This window comes from Equus przewalskii, chromosome 4 (genome assembly GCF_037783145.1).
Source record: "Equus przewalskii isolate Varuska chromosome 4, EquPr2, whole genome shotgun sequence".
NCBI classification, from domain to species: domain Eukaryota; kingdom Metazoa; phylum Chordata; class Mammalia; order Perissodactyla; family Equidae; genus Equus; species Equus przewalskii.
In genome coordinates, this window is record NC_091834.1 from 20,334,647 (window position 1) to 20,356,445 (window position 21,799).

Consider the following 21,799-nt stretch of genomic DNA (forward strand, 5'->3'; position numbering starts at 1 on the left):
CCCTCTTCCCCTTACCCTTTTTCATTCCAATTCTCTGGGGCCTGGTGCCAGAGAAAGGAGCTAGTTCTTGCAGAATTTTGGGAGCAGCAACAGAGTTTAATCTCCCACTGAACCCCCGGTTAAAACTGCCCAATCTCAGGCGCTATTCAAATGCCTGAAACAAGTTTCACACTTATGCCCCTTGACCAAGAGTCAAGGGAGAATGGTTGGGAAGGAAGGCATAGCCCACAGTAACACCCTTACTCTACCGTGCTGCGCCACACTGGCACTGTGCGCTGGCTCATTTAGCCACCTGTTTATTTACAGAAGGATCTAGAAAGGCTCACTGGAGGACCCTCCTCCATAGTCACAAGTCAGTGGAATGAGACTATCCTGAGTCGAGGAGGTGGGCTCTGGGCCGCCTGAACCCTCTGGGAGCCCTCGGCAGCTCACAGACCTTGCCTTCTAGGCTCTCGAGATGGCACTCTGCATACTCTCCCCTCTCATTGCACACTGAGAGGGGGAGGTAGGTTGGCCGTGGGTCCCACCTGAAGATGGATTGAGCCTCCACCTCCCTGGGGGGCTCATTGTTGTGCTCAGGGGTGCTCTCTGCCTCCACGTGCACACCAGCTCATGCTGCTCTTCTGGTAAGAACAAGCAGCACTTTCTCCTGCTAATCAGCCCCACCCAGAGGGGCCTACCATCCCAGCTAAGCCCAGCTCCAGGCATAGGGACCTGTACTCGCTATTAGGAGCCCAGGTCTCAGCCAGTACAGCCTAGAGACCGAGAGGCAGCTCTCCAAAGCCCCAGAGATATCAGACAGTGCTCAGAAAGAGCAGACACAATTGGATGGATGCCAAGTCACCCTGAAGGGACAGGATGGCTCTGGACTGGCAGAGTGAAATGAAATCTGCTGTAGTATCTAATGAAAGAAAATGTCCTTTAGAGGGGAGGGGTGTACTCAGCAGAGACAAAGGGAGGTCACTGAAGCCACACTGGCCATGCCCATCTGTCTCCCAGTGGAGAGGGAGGCCTTGGGGCACCTGACAGAGGAGCAGCTAAGGCGTCTGCAGCAGGGAGCCAGGAAGGACTCCTCCAACCCTCCCCCTCGGGGCTGCTAAGCAAGAGCGAGGAGGAGGGATGGTGCAAGGGACAGTGGTCAGCTCCGCTGGGTCCTGCTGCTCAGCATGGCGTGTTCATGACCCGAAATCGCCTTTACGTACCCCAGGCCTGTACTCAGCAGGAGTCAACACCCATGAGTCCACTCGGCCCCAAGGCACAAGCAGGTACACACTGTGGGTCAGACCCTGGCATTTGAAGAAGTCCCCACGGTATAGGCAGCCCCAGGTCCCTGCCACAGTCAGCAGCAGCTCTGCTTCTGAGCACTCTGTGTTTGGGAAGGCGGGAATCTTTGCTGTAGCCCTGAGATGGGAGCAGAGAGCCACAAGGAAGAGCCAGCCCAGCCTGCCCTTCTGAGCAGGGATCTTTCTAGGCATTTTACCCCAGATAAGGTGGGACTGGGCTGGTGGTGTGGTCACAGGAGCTGGCCCCATTTCCAGAATGCCTGCTCTGCATCACTTGGCATTTCTGATGGGCTGGGGCCTCTCGCAGGACAGCAGCCCTGGCTGAGAACAGATGGGAAGGGACAAGGGCAGCTGTGTTTCTCAAACTGCACATTATACAGAAATCCTCAGGGCTGCTTGGTAGAAATGCAGACTCCTGTGCATGGGCTATAGAAATTCTAGGGCCTTGACTGTAATTTTAATTCATACCAAATACCTCTGAAAAAGCACTGCTGTGCAGAATTGGCTTTGGGTTGTGGAAACCTTTCCAGAAAGGTCTCTCTCTCCCTGTTCCCTGTATTCCAAATTTCTTTTCCTTTATGAGGACTCTCTAGGGCTGAATCCTTCTCCCCTCACATAGGTGGCACTGTCACCTGCTCATATCCTATGAGTACAGATGTCATGTCCTCGTGGCAAGACCCCCCAACACTGCCAAGAACCCCCACAGGATCACCCCAACACTCACCCAGGAGAAGCCAATGCAGCCGATGGCCCCGCACAGCATGTCCGCGAGCATGGATGGATACGAGCTGGCTGTGGGGAAGTAGGCAAAGAAGTAGGGGCTGTGCCAATGGGTTACCTGTTGGGGATAGAGTGGTGACTCGAGTGCAAGGCAAGGCAGCCCCATGAGCGGAGGTGCCTCAGTTTGCCACAGCAAATGCAGTCTCTCAAAACAACACTGTGTTTTAAATCCTGGCCAGGTGTGCTTGTCAGTGAAGGAGCTGCACCTGAGGGCCCTAATGCATTAGGAGACTGGTTTTCCTAAATCTGCTCCAAAAACATAAAGTCTGTATTAGAAAAAAGGCCTGATTTACTAGGTTTCTCCAGCTGCTCTTACTGCAGCCTCTTCCTCACTCTCCTATACCATCCATGCCCTCCAGCCAAGCATGGCTCTGTCATCCCCCAGACCCCATGTCTCTGCTGTCCCCCAGTGCAGCCAGGGTGCCTGAGGCTGAGGCAGCGGCGAGACCACCCCAGGCGTCAGGAGGAGGAGGAGAGGATGATCAAGGACACCTCTGTTCCTGGGGCAGGAGCTCTGCAAGCCCAGCTAGGGTGGGAAGACTAGGAGTGGTCGTGTAGGATGGGCTGGGAACATCTCAGAGTGTTGGAAGAAGATAGAGGAGGAGAGAAAATGAGGGTGGGGCCCAGTTTTGCTTCTTTAATTTGTTCTTGTTGATGACACACCTGTCATGCGAGAACAGAGTAAAGCCCTTAAGACCCCACCCTTCCCTCCCAGCCCTCTGTGTGATGGTCATTCAGTCTCCAGTCAGAGTTGTAATGCCTTAACCGGTGTGCAGGAGACACCACCCAGCTCCCCGTCTTCCCGCACCTCCGCACTCTTCATCCAGCGCACAGCAACCGCACGCATGCTGGGAGCTCTCCTGACTGCCAGTCTGGCAGCCATTCGGTTTTCTGGGTTACCTTAGGCAACTGATTGCAACTCTCAGAACTCCAACCTCCTCTCACGCTAAACCAAAACATGCACCCGAGTGTTTCTTCCTCCTCTAACCTTCTCCAGAATCCCCAAAGGCTGTAGACACGTTCTCCCAACACTACTCATTTTCAGTCTGGGGAGAAAAGCAAACATTTCTTCCTGGATAACACTAGCTCTCAACTGTCCACTGTCATGACCTGGGGTGAGAGATGCCCAGATCGTGAAGGCAGCCACCCAGGAACCCTCCAAGAACTGAGAGTACTTGGCAGGATTTACGTGGTTGTGGGGACTTGAGCCCCGATCTCACTCAACACAGCCACCCCGCATCTGCAGGGTGAGGGCAGGACAAGAGGACAAAGCTATTCATCCTACGTGAGGGGGCGGTGCCAGCAGCAACGGGCGTCTCAGAGGGACAGGGCCGGTGAGGCTGCAGGCCTGTGCAGGGCCAGGGAACCGTCTGGACAGAGGGAGATGCTCAGCCCAGTCAGAGCCCGCGGGCTCAGGCAGAGAGGCTGGTGGCGAGGCTGCGGGCCGTGAGGAGCAGCAGACCCAGTGGCCAGGGCACAAAATACTTTCAGGAGCCTGGAAAACTTAAAATTTTTTTTTTAATCAGAAGAAAACATGAGCTTTCAGGTTAAAGGAAAAAAAAGGTTTTTATAATATTAATATATTCACCTTTATGCCAATGCATTCATAAACCATAATTTTCCGTATTTCTAAGGGGTCCACGGGAGTAATGGTGTGGCCCTGGGCCATCCTCCCCATTCAGGAACCTGGAGGCCCTCACTGTGTCTCCTCCCCACCTGCCCTAAGACCTGCGAAAGGACAAGAGCAATTCTTGACTAGGGACACATGTGCCTTTGCCTCACTCTCAGCTACGACTCACACAACACCCTGGACGGATGTTCCTACGCTCCCTCTGCAGATGAGGCCCAGAGAACTCTTCTACCTTCCCTGCAATCCCACAGCTGGCAAGTGGCCGGTTCGACTCCCCCCCAGGGACCCTGCCCCAAAGCCCGTGCGCTTCCTAGCACAGCTCTGCGCAGGGAGTGCCCCGTCTATCTGAGCAGAAAGATTTCAAATTCCAGTCTTCTGTAGTCCCCCTGTTCTGGACTGCATGCGTGTGGCCCCCCAAATTCCTATGTTGAAGCCCCAGTCCCCAAAGTGATGGTATTGGAGGTGAGGCCTTTGGGAGATAATTAGGGCCAGGTTAGATGGTGAAGGTAGGGCCTCTGCAGGGAGGAAAGGCCATGTGGGGACACAGGGAGGAGCCGGCCTTCTGCAAGCCAGGATGAGAACCCTCACCAGGAACCGAATCAGTCTGCACCTGGACCTCAGATAGCCAGGCTCAGAACCGTGAGAACTGTTTGTTGTCTAAGCCGCCCTGCCTGTGGTATTTTGTAAGGCTGCCCGAACAGAGTAGGACACACCCTCTGCCTGACATTTAACCACACCTGCCCCTGGAGAGGTTGGATGCTCAGCGGCTTGTTGTATTTGCACAACCTCTAGGCGAGAACTGGAATCCTCCACTTCGCTCAAAGTACAAATGTCAAAGGAAACTCTCCAGGGAGGGAGAAACGGCAGCAGGCCTCTGGTCTTGAGGAACGGATCCTTGAGTTCCGAGGGCCTGAGGCCCAGCCCCGCTCTGGGGTCAGTGGCTCTGTGACCTGCTCACAGGTAAGGGGGGCTCAGGGCCTCTGTGTCCCATCTGAAAATGAGGGAATGGACTTGAGGATCCGAGATCCTCCTCCCACATTAACACATGGGCTTTTAGGTGAATTCTTTGTCAGGGAAAATCTTGGGGAAACGTAAAGCTGTAGTGAGTTTCCTTTGAATGTGAACTGCCTGCTCCCCTCTGAGAGACTTTCTGGGGTGACAACCGGTCCTGGTCCTCTCCCTTCCTGTCTGAGACCCTCTGGGAACCACAGGCCAAGCTATGACTCACTGGCTTCCCATAAAGAGGCTGCTTCGGCGGTCAGCCTCTGGACAGAAGCAGTACCACGTCGCCCATTCTCAAATAAAATTAATAAAACATTTCTTCCACACGTGGGATTTACTCTCTGCTAAACAGAAGATGGTTAGGAATATGCTTTATTTTGAGCAATTAACATCCTTGAAACCAGCCACCAGTGGTTGGTTTCCTCCAATGGTCGGATATGACTCTCATGCATCAGGGTCTTAGGGCAGGGGACTGATCTGGGGGCTGTGGGGAAAGTGCACTCACTGCCTTTGGCGCCCACACCATATGGGTTGCAGTCCTGGCTCCATCACTTACTAGCAGTGTGACCTTAGGTTGATCACCTCACCTCTCTGGGCCTCAGTTGCCTCAGCCATAAAATAGAAATGATAAAGTTTCTCTCCAACAAGATGGTTGGAAGGATTAGATAAAATAATAGATATGAATTGCCTGATGCCCAACAGGTGCTACATTAATGCTAACCCTCCTGTTCTCTGATCTTGGATATAGACTTACCCCTGGCATGATTATCTTCTCGACATCATTAATGATGTCCTCAAATGTGTCTGGCTCCTGGGGGGCGGTGGTGGGGATTAGGGGGCGAAGGTAGCCAGGCTCCACATCGGGGTAGACCTGGCGTCCCTCGATGCCTTCCATGTAGTCAGCCACGTAATCCACCATTTCTTTCCCTCTCCTTCGGAATTCGCTTGCATCCATGGTGACTGGGCTTTGTTGGAGGTGAAAACTGCGCAGAGAGAGAAAAGAAACCAATTGGCAAACATGAGACCATTTAAAACTGGAGTGAGGCAGTTCTGAGCAAGCTGACTGCTGGGGCCACCTGGGCAGTGACCCAAATACCCTGGCGACCACCAGTTCCCAAGTCAGGAGCACTTTCCTTCCATGTCTGGACTGGGTGGAAGTGACACTGTATTTGGAGATGGCAGGAAAATGCTTATTCTAGTATTTGCCAGCTATTCAACTGAAGACTGCCACATTTCGTTTTTTTCATTGTCTGTGTCAGTAAAATGGACTAGAAACACACATTTATTTTCATAGTCCATCTCAACTTTAATGACGAACATGGGTCCAAGTCCTGCCTTGCCCCTTAGTAGCTGTTGGACAGAGACAAGTGATTTTTAACCCTCAGAGCCTCTCTCTTTATCTGAGCAAAGAGGATAATAACGCTGATCTCTCAGGAAGGTATGCAGGCATTATCACACAACATGCATAAGGCACTCAGCCCAGAGCCTGGGGCAGCATAACCCCCCTCAGCATCAGACACCTGTTAAGCACGACAAGACAGATTTTGTTCAAGACTATTGCAGTAGAGGCGGGAGGCTGGATTTAATTCCCCATACAACAGGGGCAAGTGAGCTTTTATAGCCAACAAGCAGGCTGAGGGAGCCCATGGAAAATTACTAAGAGCAACTTCATTAGTTATCCAGGGTGGAGGACAAAGAGCTAGATTGGCTGTCAGGGTAAAGCCATCCTCAGTAAACTGGCTTAGCAGGATTCTTGGCTAAAACGGGGCTTGGCACGCCAAGTGGGGAGCTCTCAGGGGGAGGGCTCAGAGGAGCTGACTGCAGTTTGGTCAAGGAGGCAGTCTTCCTCAAAGGGGAATCTGTTAGACGATGCCTTTCTTTTCCTCAGCATTCTCGCCATTGTTCTTTGTTCAGAGTATTCTCTGCTACATGAACAGCATGGCAAGTATCCTATGGAAGTTTCCAGGCTTCTTTAAGGCCAGTTATTAGATCAAACCACCATTTCAATGTGACTGTTTGAAAATACGTTTTTCATCTAATGAATGCACGAGTGACAGCAAGTGGGTATAAGAGAAGCTTCTAGATTACAACAACAGTGAATGCTAAAATAACAGCATGAGAAAAACCAGAGTGATTGCCTGGCGTTCCATTGCACCACAGTATTTCATAAGCTGAGAGCCACGGAAGGTCCTGCTTATCATCCAAAATATCACAACCAGACTTCCCAAATCTGTTAGTGCAAAACCACAAAGCCTTATATGTATAACTTCTGGTTTATAATTCCCTGGGCCTGCAGGCTTCTAAATTAATTTTTCATTTGGAATGACTCTGCTTATGTCAAACACTGCACATAGAGTGAAACTGTTTTTAGCTCAAATTGAAGTATTTCAAATTGACATGATTCAAATTCAAACAAAATTGTATCAAATTGCAGATCTTCTTGCTAGCTTACTGTTTTTACAAAGCAATTACGAGCCTATTTCCCGCATTGATAAAGACTTTTCTATCACGTGATTTCTCACAACTGCATAGTATGTCACAACTTGAATGTGCTATCCCCACAGTGGGCACTGCTACTGTTGAACATTTGGATCATTTCCAACCTTTGCCTGCGTTCGTGGGAAGGGCTGGTATAGCCTAGTGGCCATACTTCAGGATGGAAAGCAAAAGCCTCTGATTCGGGTATTTATTAGCTGTATGACCTGGTATACATTCCCACCGCAGTAAACCTCAACTGAAAACAAAAATCATGACAATAACAGTACTCCCTCAGAGAATTTTCTGTGATGGTTAGATAAGTACCTGGGAACAGCTTAGAACCGTGGCACAAAGTAAGCATTCAATAAATGTTAGTTATTAGCTTTTCTAGAAAACACTCAGATGTACAACCTTATATTTACATTTTTGCACATTTCATTTTGCATTAAAAATTTCTAGACGGAAGAGCATTTATCTTATAATTTCTTTAGAATAAATTCTTATGGAGATACATATTTTTAGTATTTTTAAATTATATGGCCAAATTTCTCCCCAGAACTTTTTCTTACCAAAGTGCTCTCCCCTCGGGGGTGCATAAGGATGCTGCTTGTGCCATTCGACCACCCACACTGAGTCTGTGCATCCATTTTGAGCTTTGCCGGGCTGATAGGCATTAACGACTCCGTTTTACTTTGGTTAATGAGGTTCAACAGTTTTCTCATGCTTCTTTGCCACTTGGCTTTCTTCTTTTATGAACTGCTTGTTCACTGCATTCTTTTCCACTATTTTTATCTAATTGCAAAAGCTCCAATGTAGTACGCTCATCCTTATGTCTGTGATGTATTTTGCAGACATTTTCTTTATTTTTATTTGACCTAATTTTGCTTATAATTTTATTCTGACCTATAAGAATTTCCATTTTTAGGTAGTCAAATCACATGATCTCTTCCTTTGTGGTTTGTATCTCGTGAGTGACGGTTAAAAATGCTTTTTAAAGTAAATACTAGAGCAACCTCTATTTGCCCTACTGAGGGGCAGCTCAAACAGAGGAGCTATGCAAAATTAGGAAAGTTGCTTGGGTTGTCGGAGTATCAGCTGCTCACTCCTAATGGGAATGAAAGATTTCGATGGCCAAAATAGGATGCCTCATAAAAAAACAAACAGGAGACAGATATATACCAAGTTGCCACCAAAAGAAATATTCCCAAATTCTAAGATAGGACCTGGCTATTATTTTCAAATCATTCTGTCATTTATTTGCCAATTATTTCCCACAAAGACCTTTCTAGAAGGCCCTTGGTGCAAAGCCAAGAGAATCTTGTGTTCATTTTGTAGCTGTTTGATACTTCATGCCCCCAAGCTGGGCAAATATTAGCTGGAAGATGTAGACAACAATAAAGGCTATGACTGATGCCTTTCCAGGCTCTTAAAACAGCTTCTGTTGACCTAATCTGATCACAGTGTCAGCAGCAGCTGCACACCACAATATTTTACGTGCAGCCCCTGTCGTGTGCTGTGTGTGCATGGTGAGCAATCTTTCCCTGGACTTCCGGGTCACTATCTTACTACAGCTGTGACAGACACAGCACAGCTCCAGCCCCACACGCTCTGGAAGGTAAGAACTTGCCTCCCCTACACTTCCTCATACCTCCTGACTGACCTGGGGGCTTATTTGTTTTTGTAATTTATCGTCCTACCAATATCCTTTGCTAAGTGTGGGCTTCTCCAAGCAGAGTCTTCAACTCTTTATTTTTGCTTTCTCAGGACCAGTCACAGACCCTGGACCACAGTAAGCACTGCGAATGTTTGCTGAGTGAGGAATGAGTGAATGAATGGACAAATTTCTGTTCCTCTGAATATTTTATTGCTGAAATATGCTAATTAGACCCTACTGTCTACTATTAAGACAGCAAAAACCACCAGTCCATCAGATATCTGCGACAAAAAAGCCACAGGAAACAATCATGGCCCAGGAACAATGGGCCCCTGCCCCAAAGAATCCTGACCCACTCCCGCCAGGGCCTCTCATATCCAGTTCATGCCAAGCCTGTGGCCCTCCAGGCTCAGTACTGACTCAGTTTCCCCAGTCTAGGCCTTGGGATTTCACAGTGAACTCGGGCTTCTCTCTCCTCTGGCTCAAGAAGAGCCCTGGACCATGGGAATCCAACCTCTGCCACCGCCATTTGGCCGGAACTGAATCCAGGCTCTAGAGGATGTCTCACTGGTAGTGGGGGTGGGAGGGGTGGGACTGAGCGCCCATGGGACCTTGGGGCAGAGCCTTTGTGGTGATTACACACCTGAAACTGACAGGGCCAACCAAGTCTGACCGTTTGGGTGTCTGAGTGGGTGCATCCCTCTGGGAGGCTGGGGGCCACAACCAGGTGCTTTGTGTCTGTCCATGGTCCTGCCTATTGGTGCATGCAAGCCACAGTCTTGCTTCAAACCCTGGGAAGCTAAACACTTCATTCAACTTCTCTTGGCTTTCATTTTCTATCTTGATAAAAAGAAAAGTGTTTACATTTTTTCTTACACTGTTCTAAGAAAAATGAACCATAATGCATGATTGAAGAAACATTTCTCCAAGGCCAGCCCGGTGGCATAGTGGTTAAGTTCGCACGCTTTGCTTCGTTGGCCCAGGGCTTGCCAGTTTGGATCCTGGGCACAGACCTATACATTGCTCATCAAGCCATGCTGTGGTGGTGTCCCACATACAAAATAGAGGAAGATTGGCACAGATGACAGATGTTAGCTCAGCGACAATCTTTCTCAAGCAAAAAAGAGGAAGATTAGCAACAGATATTTGCTCAGGGCCAATCTTCCTCACCAAAAAAAGAAAAAAACAAACCCACTTCTCTCTCTGGGACTATGAGGCCTTGGCCCTCTTTCTTCCCTCAAGCATTTAAGTATCAATCTAGGCACAAAACTAATTTGGCTGATTATCTCCTGAATTGACTGGTTTCTTGATGAACGTGGGTACAAAGAACATACATGAAACCAACAGGAAAAATGCTTCGGACCAAGACCAGAAAGAAGTTTCTAACATTGAGAGCTTTCTAACAATAAGGATGACTTTCTGTTAACTCACCTCAAAAAAAAAACTCCTCTAAGTTCATTTGTAACTCTTAAGACTAGTTAACAGTGAGATTATTAGGAGCTTTGGGTTATTTAAGCTAGCATTTTTGTAAGTGACCGTGAAGCACATGATAATCAAAACCAGCCCACAGGAGGCCTGTTGGCACAGCACAAAGTATCAGCAGACCCAGGGTCACAGGCCACCTCTTCCAGTCACTGAGTCACTGTGGCCCGTCGTTTAACCTTCCTGAGGCTCCTTCTCAGCCTCTGGAAAACGAGCTTGTGTGAAAATACCTCCCACAGCTGGTGAGGATGCGGTGAGATTGTGTGTAAAGGGCCTGATAGAGAGTAGGTGTTTAGTTAAAAGTTGCTTATTAATCATAGGGAGAATGGTGCAAGGGGAGAGAGGGCAAATATGGGAACTCTCTCCTTTCTGCTCAATTTTTCTGTAAACCTAAAACTGCTCTAAAAAATAGCTTCAATTTGTTTAAGTAAAAATAAATTTATTAACTGAAGAAAAGTACCTCAATTTGTGGCTTTAGAGAACGAGCAGCCCTTCCTCTCCTTGTATGAAACATTATTTCACTCATGTTTCTTGGCCATGATTCTCAAGCCCATCTATTGACAAGATGGAAACCCCACTGTTTTGCAAAGGCTGCTTCTTTTCAATTCCTGAGGTTTCGATCGTGCTACTCGATTCGTCAGACTCTTTCATGAGATAATGGTCACAGGACTGGAGCGGGAGTTTAGCGCTCAGCCCTACCTTCACAGGTGAGTGCTCCTCTTGGTTCTGAATCTACATGCTTAACCCCATGCTCCTCCAGAAAGCGGTCTTCAGAAGTCAATCTTACATGAAGATATTACATTAGTAAGGCCCTCAGCACACAAGTTTTAAAAACTGCGGAGAGACAATCTTCATAGATTCACTCGCAGGGTGAAGAAGTCGCCATCACAGCAACATCAATAGAAGGTATTGCTGAGAGGTGGTACCCACAAGGAAGGAGAGAAAGTGGACTCAGTGTTCAGAGTCCTGGGTTTGCATCTTATCTTCATTCCATGTTAGCTGGGTAACCTCTGGTAACTGGGGAAGGCTAGTTAATATCTTGGAAATTTTATGTCCCACATCTGCCCTAGACTATAGGGACCAGGTGAGCAGGCTGTGCTCCTGGAGCTAGGACACAGGTCATTTGCGCAAAGCCACAACTTCGTCAGGCTTGCCCAGCACAAGCTGGTGCCATGGACGAGACTTGGTCAGTGCCACAAAGGAGGGGGATACCTCTGCCCTCTAACCTCCCACCAGTGCCTCCCATTGGCAAAAGCCTACCAGGAGCCGGGGGTCCTGGGAGCCTGGGAAACACAACCTATGGAGGTCAGGAGGGGAGAGACAGGATAGAGATTCAAAACGGGCTATCTTACCTTGTTAAACGCTTTATTATGTCTGCGTTATTACTACCCTGACTTGACAGGTGAGCAATCTGAAACCCAGAGATGGTAAGGTCCTTCCCAGGTGCGAAGCTAGTGGTAGCAAAGCCGAGGCAGAACCCCATGGTTCCTGCTAAGCACTATCCTTTATGCCAAAGTGCATCTACTTGTCATCCCGATAATTAACCCAGGTACCGCATACTATGCACACACACACACACACACACGGACACTTACACACACACAAACACACTGTTTCCACTTCCTTCCACTCATACAGTTACTTCGATGTAAATCGAGGTGTTGTTGGTGAAATAGAGACTCTCTCATTGGTTTAGAAAATGGCCAACATTCGTATATTAACTTACATGTTCCAGGCACTGTGTGGAGCTCTTTGCATGTGTCCTCTAGTTAATCTGCATAATAACCTTGTCGGGATTATTATCATTCCCTTGAACAAACGGAAAGGCTGAGGTGAGAGAGGCCTGGGCCACAGCTCGACTGGGCACCCGCTCAGTGCACTGGACTCACACACCCACACAGCACATCCCTAACAGCTTTGGCTGGAGTAGGAGTATGGGTTGACAAACCTTCAAAAAAGTGCAACTAAATCCCAAGATTAGAAACTTGAAAAGCCAGTTTCTCTCTGAGCCTCCAGGAATGATTTTCCAAATGCCTCCAGAGGCCATATGGGGCATGGCAGCTTCCAGGGGTGTCTCCCTTGCCTTAGATCATGTTCCTAACAAATGGCTTCGTTGGAGGTATAGGTATGCCCATGGCCAAGCCACTTGACCTCTCCAAGCCTCCATCTTCAAACTGTAAAATGGCTATAATACTAAGCACCATTCTTATATTTAGAGAATTCTAAACAGGGTACAAAGTCATTTATATGGTTGGTGTTCCAAGCACGCAAGTTCTCTCTCCCTGCCCCATGCCACATCGGCATCTCAAGGGAGTTTGCTGTCCAGAGGGGAAGTCCCTCAAAGGCCTAAGCAGCCGAGCAGTGGAGTTCTCCTGGGTCAATTTTGGACACCCAGGAGGCTCCCTCCTCTCCTGCCAGCTTGGTCTGGGTTGGAAAGGTTCCCTGAACACTGTACAAAATAGGGCTCTTCAGTACTGCAATCCCACTGGACCACATTCTCCCTCTTAGCCATGGGAAATTGTAAGAACATGGATTTGGCATCAAAAGGAAAAAAAAGTCAGCAATATTAAACTTGTTGATATTACCGCAATTTACTCCTGACCTCAGACAATTCAGATAGTTGTCATCAGGATATGTGTATTATCTGGTACCCTTTTTATTTTTCCCATATGCCTAATGACAATATGCATAATTATGTTAATACAGCACACATATTTACCCTTATTAACACCTGCTGAGCAGAGATTGCACAGTGTTACTGGGACACTGTTCACATCCCATGTGGCCGTTGGTTGCTGTTGTGGACAGCACTACCGAGAGGAAAACATCAGTGGGCTCCTCTATCAGGATGCGTGTTGCTCTGTTTTCCTATTGAATTTGTCCCTCAAAGATTTCAACTCCCCAAAGGAACAAGGAGGTGTGATTTTTCAGTTCTTTTTGTGTGTAGCTAAACTTCTTTCCAGAAAAACTAGAATGGCACAACAATATCACCCACCATCAGGCGTGGTAAGCATGAACACCGCATCTCTGCTAGCTTTTATCACTCATTCACATTGGAAATTCAAATTTTTAAATGTTATCATTTTCATTCATGTTTGCTATCCCAAAAAGTTTATGTAAGAACCACCCAGTAATTATAATTTTAACTTTCTTCTTTCATTTTATCTTAGTGTTATTCCAGAAGAAACTTTTCTTAGATGAAAACCACTCTTCCTCTCCCTTAAATTTTTTTCTCTATTTTTCCTCAACTCTTTTTTCCCTTTCTCTTATTCTCTCGAAGTCACGTTCATAGTTCACAAAAGGTAACAAGCATCTGCCTTTTCTATAGACTCGAGACTATTAAATTATGTCTGGTTGATTGCTTCTTTTCATGATCAGTGTAACATCCTGTGACTACATCACATATTGATTTATTGTCTATTATAAACATATGACACCTGCCATGTGGGTCTATTTAGAATGCTCCGGCACAATCTTTGGGGAGTCTCCATGTTTTTCACAGATTGGGTCAGCGGTAAATACTGACTCCTCAGATCGTTGTGAACTCTTCACTGCTCCTTGGGCAGGGTTGTTGGCCTGTCACCTGGTGTTGCTAAGAAACCTACATCTGAGGTTCCCCAGGGCCAAATCCTGAGAACACGTTGGCATTTGGTTGCCACATCCTATTGTCAAAGAAACCAGACCAATCAGTATTGCCCAACCTTCTGCTAAGCTCGTTGTACACATTATCTCATTCAACACCCTCAACAACCCTGACAGCGAGTATTACTGCTGTTTTACCAAGGCACAGAGGGGCTGGTGCCCTGACCAAAGCCACACAACCAGTAATGGGAGCAGTGGTTCTAGCATCCTGAAGCCAGCCTCTTCCCCTGATGCCTGGGGCCAGGGGTCCATGCTTGCCTCTGCTGTCTGCTGCCAGTGCCCTCACGAGGCCTGAGGACTCAGAGCCCAAAGACCCAGAAAGGGGCTCAGGCCAGGGGTGAGGAGACAGCGCCTGTCACCCAGAGTGTGGTTGGGGTCCTGCCTGTTCACTACACACAGGAGAAGGTGCTGCGGGTGAGAGACCTGCACCCCGACCGGGGCTGATCCCCACGGAAGCAGGCAGAGGCCAAACAAACTCTGCCACCCTCTTGCCCGAGGAGAAGCTCCTCTCCCCACCTCCTCCAAAACCCAACAAATGCGGAGCAGTGATTATAGGCAGGGCACTGGTGTAAGAACTCTCTTCTCTCGTCTTCACAACAGCTCTGCCAAGTAGCAAAATTATCCCCAGTCTGGAAATGAGGAAATAGGTTCAGGGAAGCAGGTGGCTTGTGAAGCCCACACAGCTCATAAGTGGTTTCACACGTGGGTATGTCGCACCCAGAAGACCAGACCAGTTCCCTTCGGCCTGGGGTCCCCCATGCCTGCTGCTTACAGAGACCCGCCACCCCCATGGAGAATAGAGTGGGATTTTAGCCTTTTCTCTGAGGCCATGGGCCAATCCACTGCCCTCATGTGCCCTGAGCATCCTCTTCTGAAAATGCACCCAGAGAAACTTCAGGACCACTTTTCTAAAATACCTGAGGGAGTCTAATCTTCCTAGAGCCCTCCCCAAAACTTACCACCAGACCCAAATGGAGTTTCCAGGAGTAGGGTAAAACCTTCAGAAAAATCAACATCTCGAAGAAGAGAAAGCATATGTAAATAAATCTCCCAGCTATTTCTTTGAATTTGAGGATGTTTAAAGGGGTTTGTTTTATTTTAGGTATTTTAATCAAACTGGCTGTGTGCAGAGGCACACCCACCACCATATGCCCCAAAGAGAGAAAAAAAGAGGCCGTGTTGAATGGCACTATCTTGTCCCTTTCAAAAACATGCACACTCCTCACCTTGCCTGTGTCTTAATTGTTCCAGGATGTCAGCCTCCTTGCCAGGGACCTTGTGGGCTGCCCCCAAGCAGAGTCTGTTTCTCTCCGGCACCCTCAAAAACCCAAAGAGGGCCAGCTTTTATGCTGCAATTGTCACCTTTGCTTTCAATTCTGTTTCGGAGGGGAAATACTGCTGATTTCAACGAGAAATCAACTGTAAGGAGCTAGCTCTTGGAGCCTTTAAGAGAGAAACAGACTTAAGGGGGAGACCCAGGTCACCTGCTTGAATTGCCCTTGGGAACTGGAGAAACAATCTATGCTGAGCAGGCAGACCCCTCCGCAGTGCTTTCAATCCCCTCCGCCTTTCTGACCTGCAGTTTACTTGCTTATTAATAATATAGATCCCATTATTGACCACCTACTGTGTGTCTGACCCTTTACAAACATCAGATCCGGTTTTCGCAACCATCGTGTGGGAGGATGCTATTAGCTCTCCTGCACAGCTGAGGGCAGGAGCTGGGGTAGGGCATGCTGTATCTGCCATGCAATCTGGGTCGCAGCCTCCTCCTCCATTCCCAGCCCATCTCCCAGCCTCTGTGGGCTCTAGATGCACCAGGAACCTGCCTGGAAAATAATTTCCACTCACTTTGTCACGTTGCTATTATGGCTCAGAGAACAGGAGCTAAGAAGCCATCAGAAGTTTCTGATTCTCTATCGGACTTGTTGCTTAGAGATGACACACAAAAGAGCAGGCATTGTAGGTTGGAACCTTTTTTCTCAAAAAGTTCTTATAGCATGCCCCACCTTCACACGGCTGGATGCCAAGCTGTCCCAGTCTAGAGGAAAAAAAAAGCCACCCAGCTGGAATTAACAGACAAATCTCCCTCCAGTCCCCAAACCCGAGGGTCACAGCCATCCAGGAGCTGGATTCTCGAAGGAGTCTGGGCCCCCAAGCTACCAGGACAAAAAGCAGTACTCACAGGCAGCCCGGAGTTGCTCCTTCTCTGTCCTTCCTCTCTCTCCTCGGTGACAGTTAAAAGGCACAGACGATGTCATTGCCATTTATGTAGACAGAGGTCCGCCTTCCCAAAGCCAATCAGAGCAGAGGCTTGCTCTGCTTATTTACCGGCAGCAGCGTCTCCCACCTCCCGCTGCCTCCTGCTCCCCCCTAGGCCATGAGGGCGGGGAGGGGCAGAGCAGGACTGAAGGGACAGCAGAGCCTGCAGGGGATGGGGGACAAGAGGCCAAAGAAAAGGGGCCCTGTGCTCACAGTGTGCCGTGTGGGACCCAGACTCCGTCAGTTCTCCTAGAGACTGCCCCGGCAACAGGGGAGCAACCCTAGGCTTCCTGGCTTCGTTCAAGGGGTGAAGAAGGGCCGGTTTGGGCATGGCAAACCAGCAGCATTCGCTTTGTGCCAGCGCTGGGTGGCATGCTGGGCCTGCCCCTTAGGGGGCTGCTGGGACCCCCATGGCAGGAAGGATGGGAGGCTCAGTGTGCCAGGCCCTCAGCCCAGATCAGAGGGAGAAGCAGAGGCTGGTGAGCATCTGAACCCAGATTCATGATTCAAAGCCCTGTTCTTTTAACTATGAAGCCCACCAGCGTTCAAAACACGAATTTCTTCAAAATGAGGTTCGGGCTTCCTCTCTCCTCTACCCCACTGGGCAGTGACAGGGCGAAGAGGAGCTCCCTGGCTGAGCTGATCAGTGCAGGATGAGGAGCAGGGTTGGGGTTCTCCTTCAAGGAGTGCACAGAGCCCTGTGAGCCTGGAAAGGGGCCTGGGTGGAGCCCACTCAGGCCAGGAGGGGCAGTAGGTCGCTCTGCCACAGCACACATGCACACACACACATACACGTACATGCATGCTCACACCATACATACACACAACACACATACACATGTACGTGTTGCACACGGATACATGTACACATGCTCATTCACGCAGTACTCATGTATACACATACAGGTACACAATGCACACACAACATACAGTGCACACATGTGCATGTATACCACACACACCATACATATGTGTACACACGTCTACATATACACATACATGTGAACACACCATCATATGCATACATGCACACACATGCACACTCCACACATTTTCAGGGCCAGTAGCACAGTCAGGAGCCGGCAACTCCCATAGAGAGGGGGCTGTGCTTGAAGAGCATCTCTTCAAAGGAACATGTGTTCTCCTGGGGCCGAGACCTGTGGGGTGTGGAGCTGGCCAGAGGCAGCAGGTGGGTGGGGCCGGCGAGGGACCTGGATGTTGGTGGCTCCCTCCCTCCTCCCCTTCTCTCCACTGGCTGGGTGCAGACCTAGGGGCAGTGCAGAGACTAGGTCTCATGTGTGCAGAGAGCTCCCGAGCTCCACGCGCCACCTCCCAGGGGAGCCGGCCTGAGGACTGCCCCAGCTTGTGAGATGGGCCGGGCTGCAGATGAGAGGTACGCCAGCCTGAGTCCACAGCCCACACAGCTGAACCGGGTGCTCTGTGGGAAGGGACGGCATCAAGCTGTACAGGACTCGCCAGAGCTGGGAGGCTGGATCCAGGGTTTGCCCCCGCTGAGTGCCGTCCCCAGCACACAGCTTGGCCCAGCGCAGGCCCTTGATAAAGGCCGGATGATACATGGAGACTCTGCAAATGAGGGATACAGGTATAATGAGGGGCTGACACCCAGGCACAGGCCTCTGGGAGAGGGGGCTATGAGAAAAAAATGAAATCTTCCATTTCATAAAGAGTTACTACAACGATACCTAGCATGTGTAAAGGTTCTATTACAGGCATTTTTACATGGGATCATGCAATTCCCCCCAACCACCTTACAAGGTAGATGTCATCATCATTCTCATTTTACACATGAGGAAACAGAGGCCAGAGAGGTTAGGAAATTTGCCAAAGGTCATACAGCCAGCATGTGGCTGAGCGAAGTGTCGTCACCCGCATTTGTCACCGGCAGGCCAGCCTGCCCTTTTGTTGGGCGCAGCCAGATCTACTTGCTGTGTGACATTCCAGGATGGGAGGCAGATCATGAAAGAATAAACAGAGAGAGATCCACACCTGCCAACTGTGACCGTGCTGCAAAGTGTGTGAAGTGGACACGACCTAGAGAAGATGCCCACAGCCAGCGGGGTCTGGACCCTGCTTGGAGGGAAAGCTTTGAAATGGAGCACTGACATGCCCAATGTAAGAGTTTAAAAATCACTCCAGCTTTGCTTGGAGAGCCACGTGGGGGTTGGAGCAGATGAGAGTGGGAACAAGGAGATAGACTTGACATTTATTTAAGAGGTGGAAACGAAAAGATTTGCAGTGGCGTGAGGCAGGCGCAGCACAGGGCTCGGACGGCAGGCTCAGAGCCCAGGCTTGAATCTGCCTCCATCACCTATGAGGTGTAGTTGAAGGCAGGTGCCTTAACCATCCACAGTGATCATGACAAGATATCAGTCAGATTAGGAACAAGACAGTAGAAATGATCTAACAAAGTCTAACAAAAGATGAGCAAGGCTTGAATGAAGAAACTTAATGAAAGCTTAATGGAAGACATTAAAGAAGACCCAAACAAACAGAAATAAATGCCGGTTCGTGGATAGAAACACTCGATGTTATGTATATTTCCATTTTCCTCAAACTGATTGACAGATTCAACGCGATTCTAATCAAAATCTCAACACAGATCTTTTACTCTAAAATATAGACGGAAAAGCAAAAGTCTGAGAATGGCCAGCATACTGTCGAGAAAGAATATTACAGAATATTACAGGGAGTCTAGCACAAGCAGAGGCACTCACAACTGAATATACAACTATGTACTGGGGGGCATTGGGGAGAAGAAGAAGAAAAACAAAAAAAGGAGATTGGCAACAGTTGTTAGCTAAGGTGCCAATCTTAAAATAAACTAAAATAAAATAGAATTTTAAAAAAGCTATATGCTTTCTTTTATGCACCGTTTTCAATACATAGCTCAAGTTTTAAAATGTAGCATTATTATGATTTATATCTAAGTATTATTTAATTTCTATTATGTTTTTCTTTGACGCATGAGTTATGTAGTAGCTTTATAAAAAAATTTCCAGACATATATAGCAGTGTTTGCTCATCATTTCTTGAATTCTAATTTAATTAACGTAATTGAACTGTGGTCAATTGTTGATGAAATTTCCTAAATCTTTACCATATTTTTGTCACTTTGCTCTATCGTCCGGTTTACTATAATCTGCTAAAGATGTGTTGAAACCTTCCACCTTGCTGGTGACCTTGTCGACTTCTCCCCATAGCTGTGCCAATACTCTCTTTTTGTATTTAAGTCTCTTCCATTAGGTTTAGACATGTCTAGAACTATATTATCTTCTTGGTGGACTGAACCTTTGATCACTTTATATGGTAATAAGTTAACAGATCTCTGAAATGGCCTTCTTCAAATGTGAACACACTGTTGCTCTTCGTCAGTCGTGCCTACAGTCAGCATTCTTGGGCCTCTCCCCTTCCGCTGGAGGCCAAAGGTGTAGTGCGGCTCAGGGATGGCGTCCTGTGCAGATGACTGTGTCTCTTCACATATTATTTAGTAGCTTTTTAAAGTCTGAAAGTTATGATTTAAATTTAAAACAGCACCAATATTTTCCTGGTTTCAAAAGGTCATAAATCCCCTCTGAGGACATTCAGAGGGAAAGTTCTCCGGGGCACCTCTGTCACATACCTTCAGCCACATGAGCCCAAAGAACAAGGTTAAACTCTGGATGACTTACCCCGGCAGTGAGGGCACCATTTGTCATCTGGACCCAACACACAGGCTCGTTAGGCTAACCCAGAGCCATCCAGGATCCTCGGGGCTGACTCCCAACAGAGGCTCAGTCTATCCAGCTAAGCGAACCTCAGAACTGGGGGCACTGGGCCCCCCCAAGGCTGTGCATGAAGAGACTTAGAAGACAATGCCTGCTGTGCCTTCCTGCCACTGTGGGAGCCCAGAGCCTTCCATCTTGTGTCTAGCCTTGCAATTCCCACTTCCCAGCTGTGCCTTCATGTTTCCCACCTCCCACCCTTTCCATCCTGCTCCTATCAACAGTCCTGCCTCTTTGTCCCCAACTTCAGACCCCACTCCCTGATCTCCAAGGGGCTCTAGTTAACTCTTCACGTGATGCTTACTACAGCACCTGGGACATGGTGAGTGCGCAAAAAATGCAACACTTTCCCAGAATGGCAGAGCAGAAAGTGCCAAACTGTGCAGTAAGAACAACTTAAGTTCTAGATTCACCATCAGTAGCTGTGAGGTCTCGCACCATCTTCCTCACATGTTCCGTCTTAGTTCTCTCACTGTGAAATGAGGCTATGATTAGGGCCAAAAACTGAACACTCAGAAGTTTTTGCTTTGGCTCAAGCCTGAAGGAGAAGCGACGATGTCTTCTCAAGATTTGTATCTGTAGACGGGATTGTGATCAGCTCGGCAAGTTGGCAGAGAAGAGCCTTTAACTCTTCTCAAATCACACCGCATAGGTGGACTCTGAGTTTACCTCTGAGTAGACTACACCATACGTCAAAAGGAGAGAGTATTCATTACTCATCTCCCATGTGCTGGATATTTTCCAGACATTATGTGATTAATCCTCACAAGGACGAGACAAGGTAGACACTATTAAAATTTTAGACAGGAAAGAATCAGAGGTTCAGTGGAACTAAGTGCCCAAAACCACACTAGTGGTAAGTGGGAGAGAGGAGTGAGGTCCATGTCTGTCCTGTCCTTGCTATTGAGTGGCAGTCATGAAATTGTTCCCAGCACCTACTCATCACCCGTAGCTACGCGAGTGACTGTGTGTGCATGTGTGAGTGCCGGCATCAGGGTCCCACAGAACTGACAGCTCTGTGAGCCTGCACATAAGAGACAGCATTTGATCAATAATAGTCTCCAGCCCTCAAGAGAGTTAACCTTTAAGCAAACGCTCAGTACTGTGGGACCTGAGAGTCAAGGTACAGGTGTTGCCATTTCCAACAATAATAATCTGATTAAATAAAAAACCAGAGACTTACTTGCTGGGAATTAAAATTCCTTACGGTCGGCCCTCCTTTATGAGATGTGCTGGCTTCGGGGGTTGGGGAGAATGTGGAGAAGCAGCTGGGGGAGCTGGTGTGGAGGCACGCCACTCTTCCTGCAGCTTCAAATCCACATGTTTCCCTGTCCTTGTGTTTTCAGCCTCATATGCTGGTTAAACATTAATTTCTGATGGTGATAAAGGTCGAGGAAATCTTGAGAAACCTAGAGGGAGTCACTGATCTCTGGGGAAACCTGGGAAAGCTCATTCTGGAGAGCCTGTTTGTTTCATCTAAAACCCCAGCAGCTCAGATCTTTCTTACTGTTCAGCTGGCCAGTCACCATAATCCTCCATTTTCCCAACAGCCCCAATTTCAAATTTTCAGCCCCATCAGGTCGTCCCATAAATTCCAGCCCTGCACCGTGGGGAGCCTGCCTTACAGATGGCCTCCAGCCCTTTCAGGCAGCCCCCAAACTGAGCTGTACATCCCAGCTCCTCCTCCCCCAAACCACTGAAATGATAGTTAGGATATGTGAAGCAGTGCTGGGGATGCGGTTTTGACAAATTTCTAGGAAAAGCCAGAGTCAACAGAATTTTATTTGCGCATAAAGCAGGGCAG

General features: G+C 48.4%; 1 protein-coding gene across 5 annotated transcripts in view; it reads right to left on the reverse strand.

Annotated features, from left to right (window-relative positions):
* Positions 1-21,363, reverse strand: part of DDC (dopa decarboxylase) — a 90,207-nt gene extending 68,844 nt beyond the window's left edge. The window contains exons 1-3 of one of the 5 annotated variants that reach the window (XM_070615602.1): positions 21,179-21,363; positions 5,450-5,678; positions 2,008-2,121 (exon numbers count right to left, since the gene is read on the reverse strand). In XM_070615602.1, coding sequence (XP_070471703.1) covers positions 2,008-2,121; positions 5,450-5,650 — 315 coding nt within the window. In that variant the 5' untranslated portion in view covers positions 5,651-5,678; positions 21,179-21,363. Of the gene's footprint in view, positions 1-2,007; positions 2,122-5,449; positions 5,679-6,215; positions 6,328-16,136; positions 16,464-21,178 lie in introns of those variants that run through there. The other 4 variants (XM_070615606.1, XM_070615603.1, XM_070615607.1 and 1 more) reach the window with 4 other exon arrangements.
* Positions 21,364-21,799: the final 436 nt, after the last annotated feature.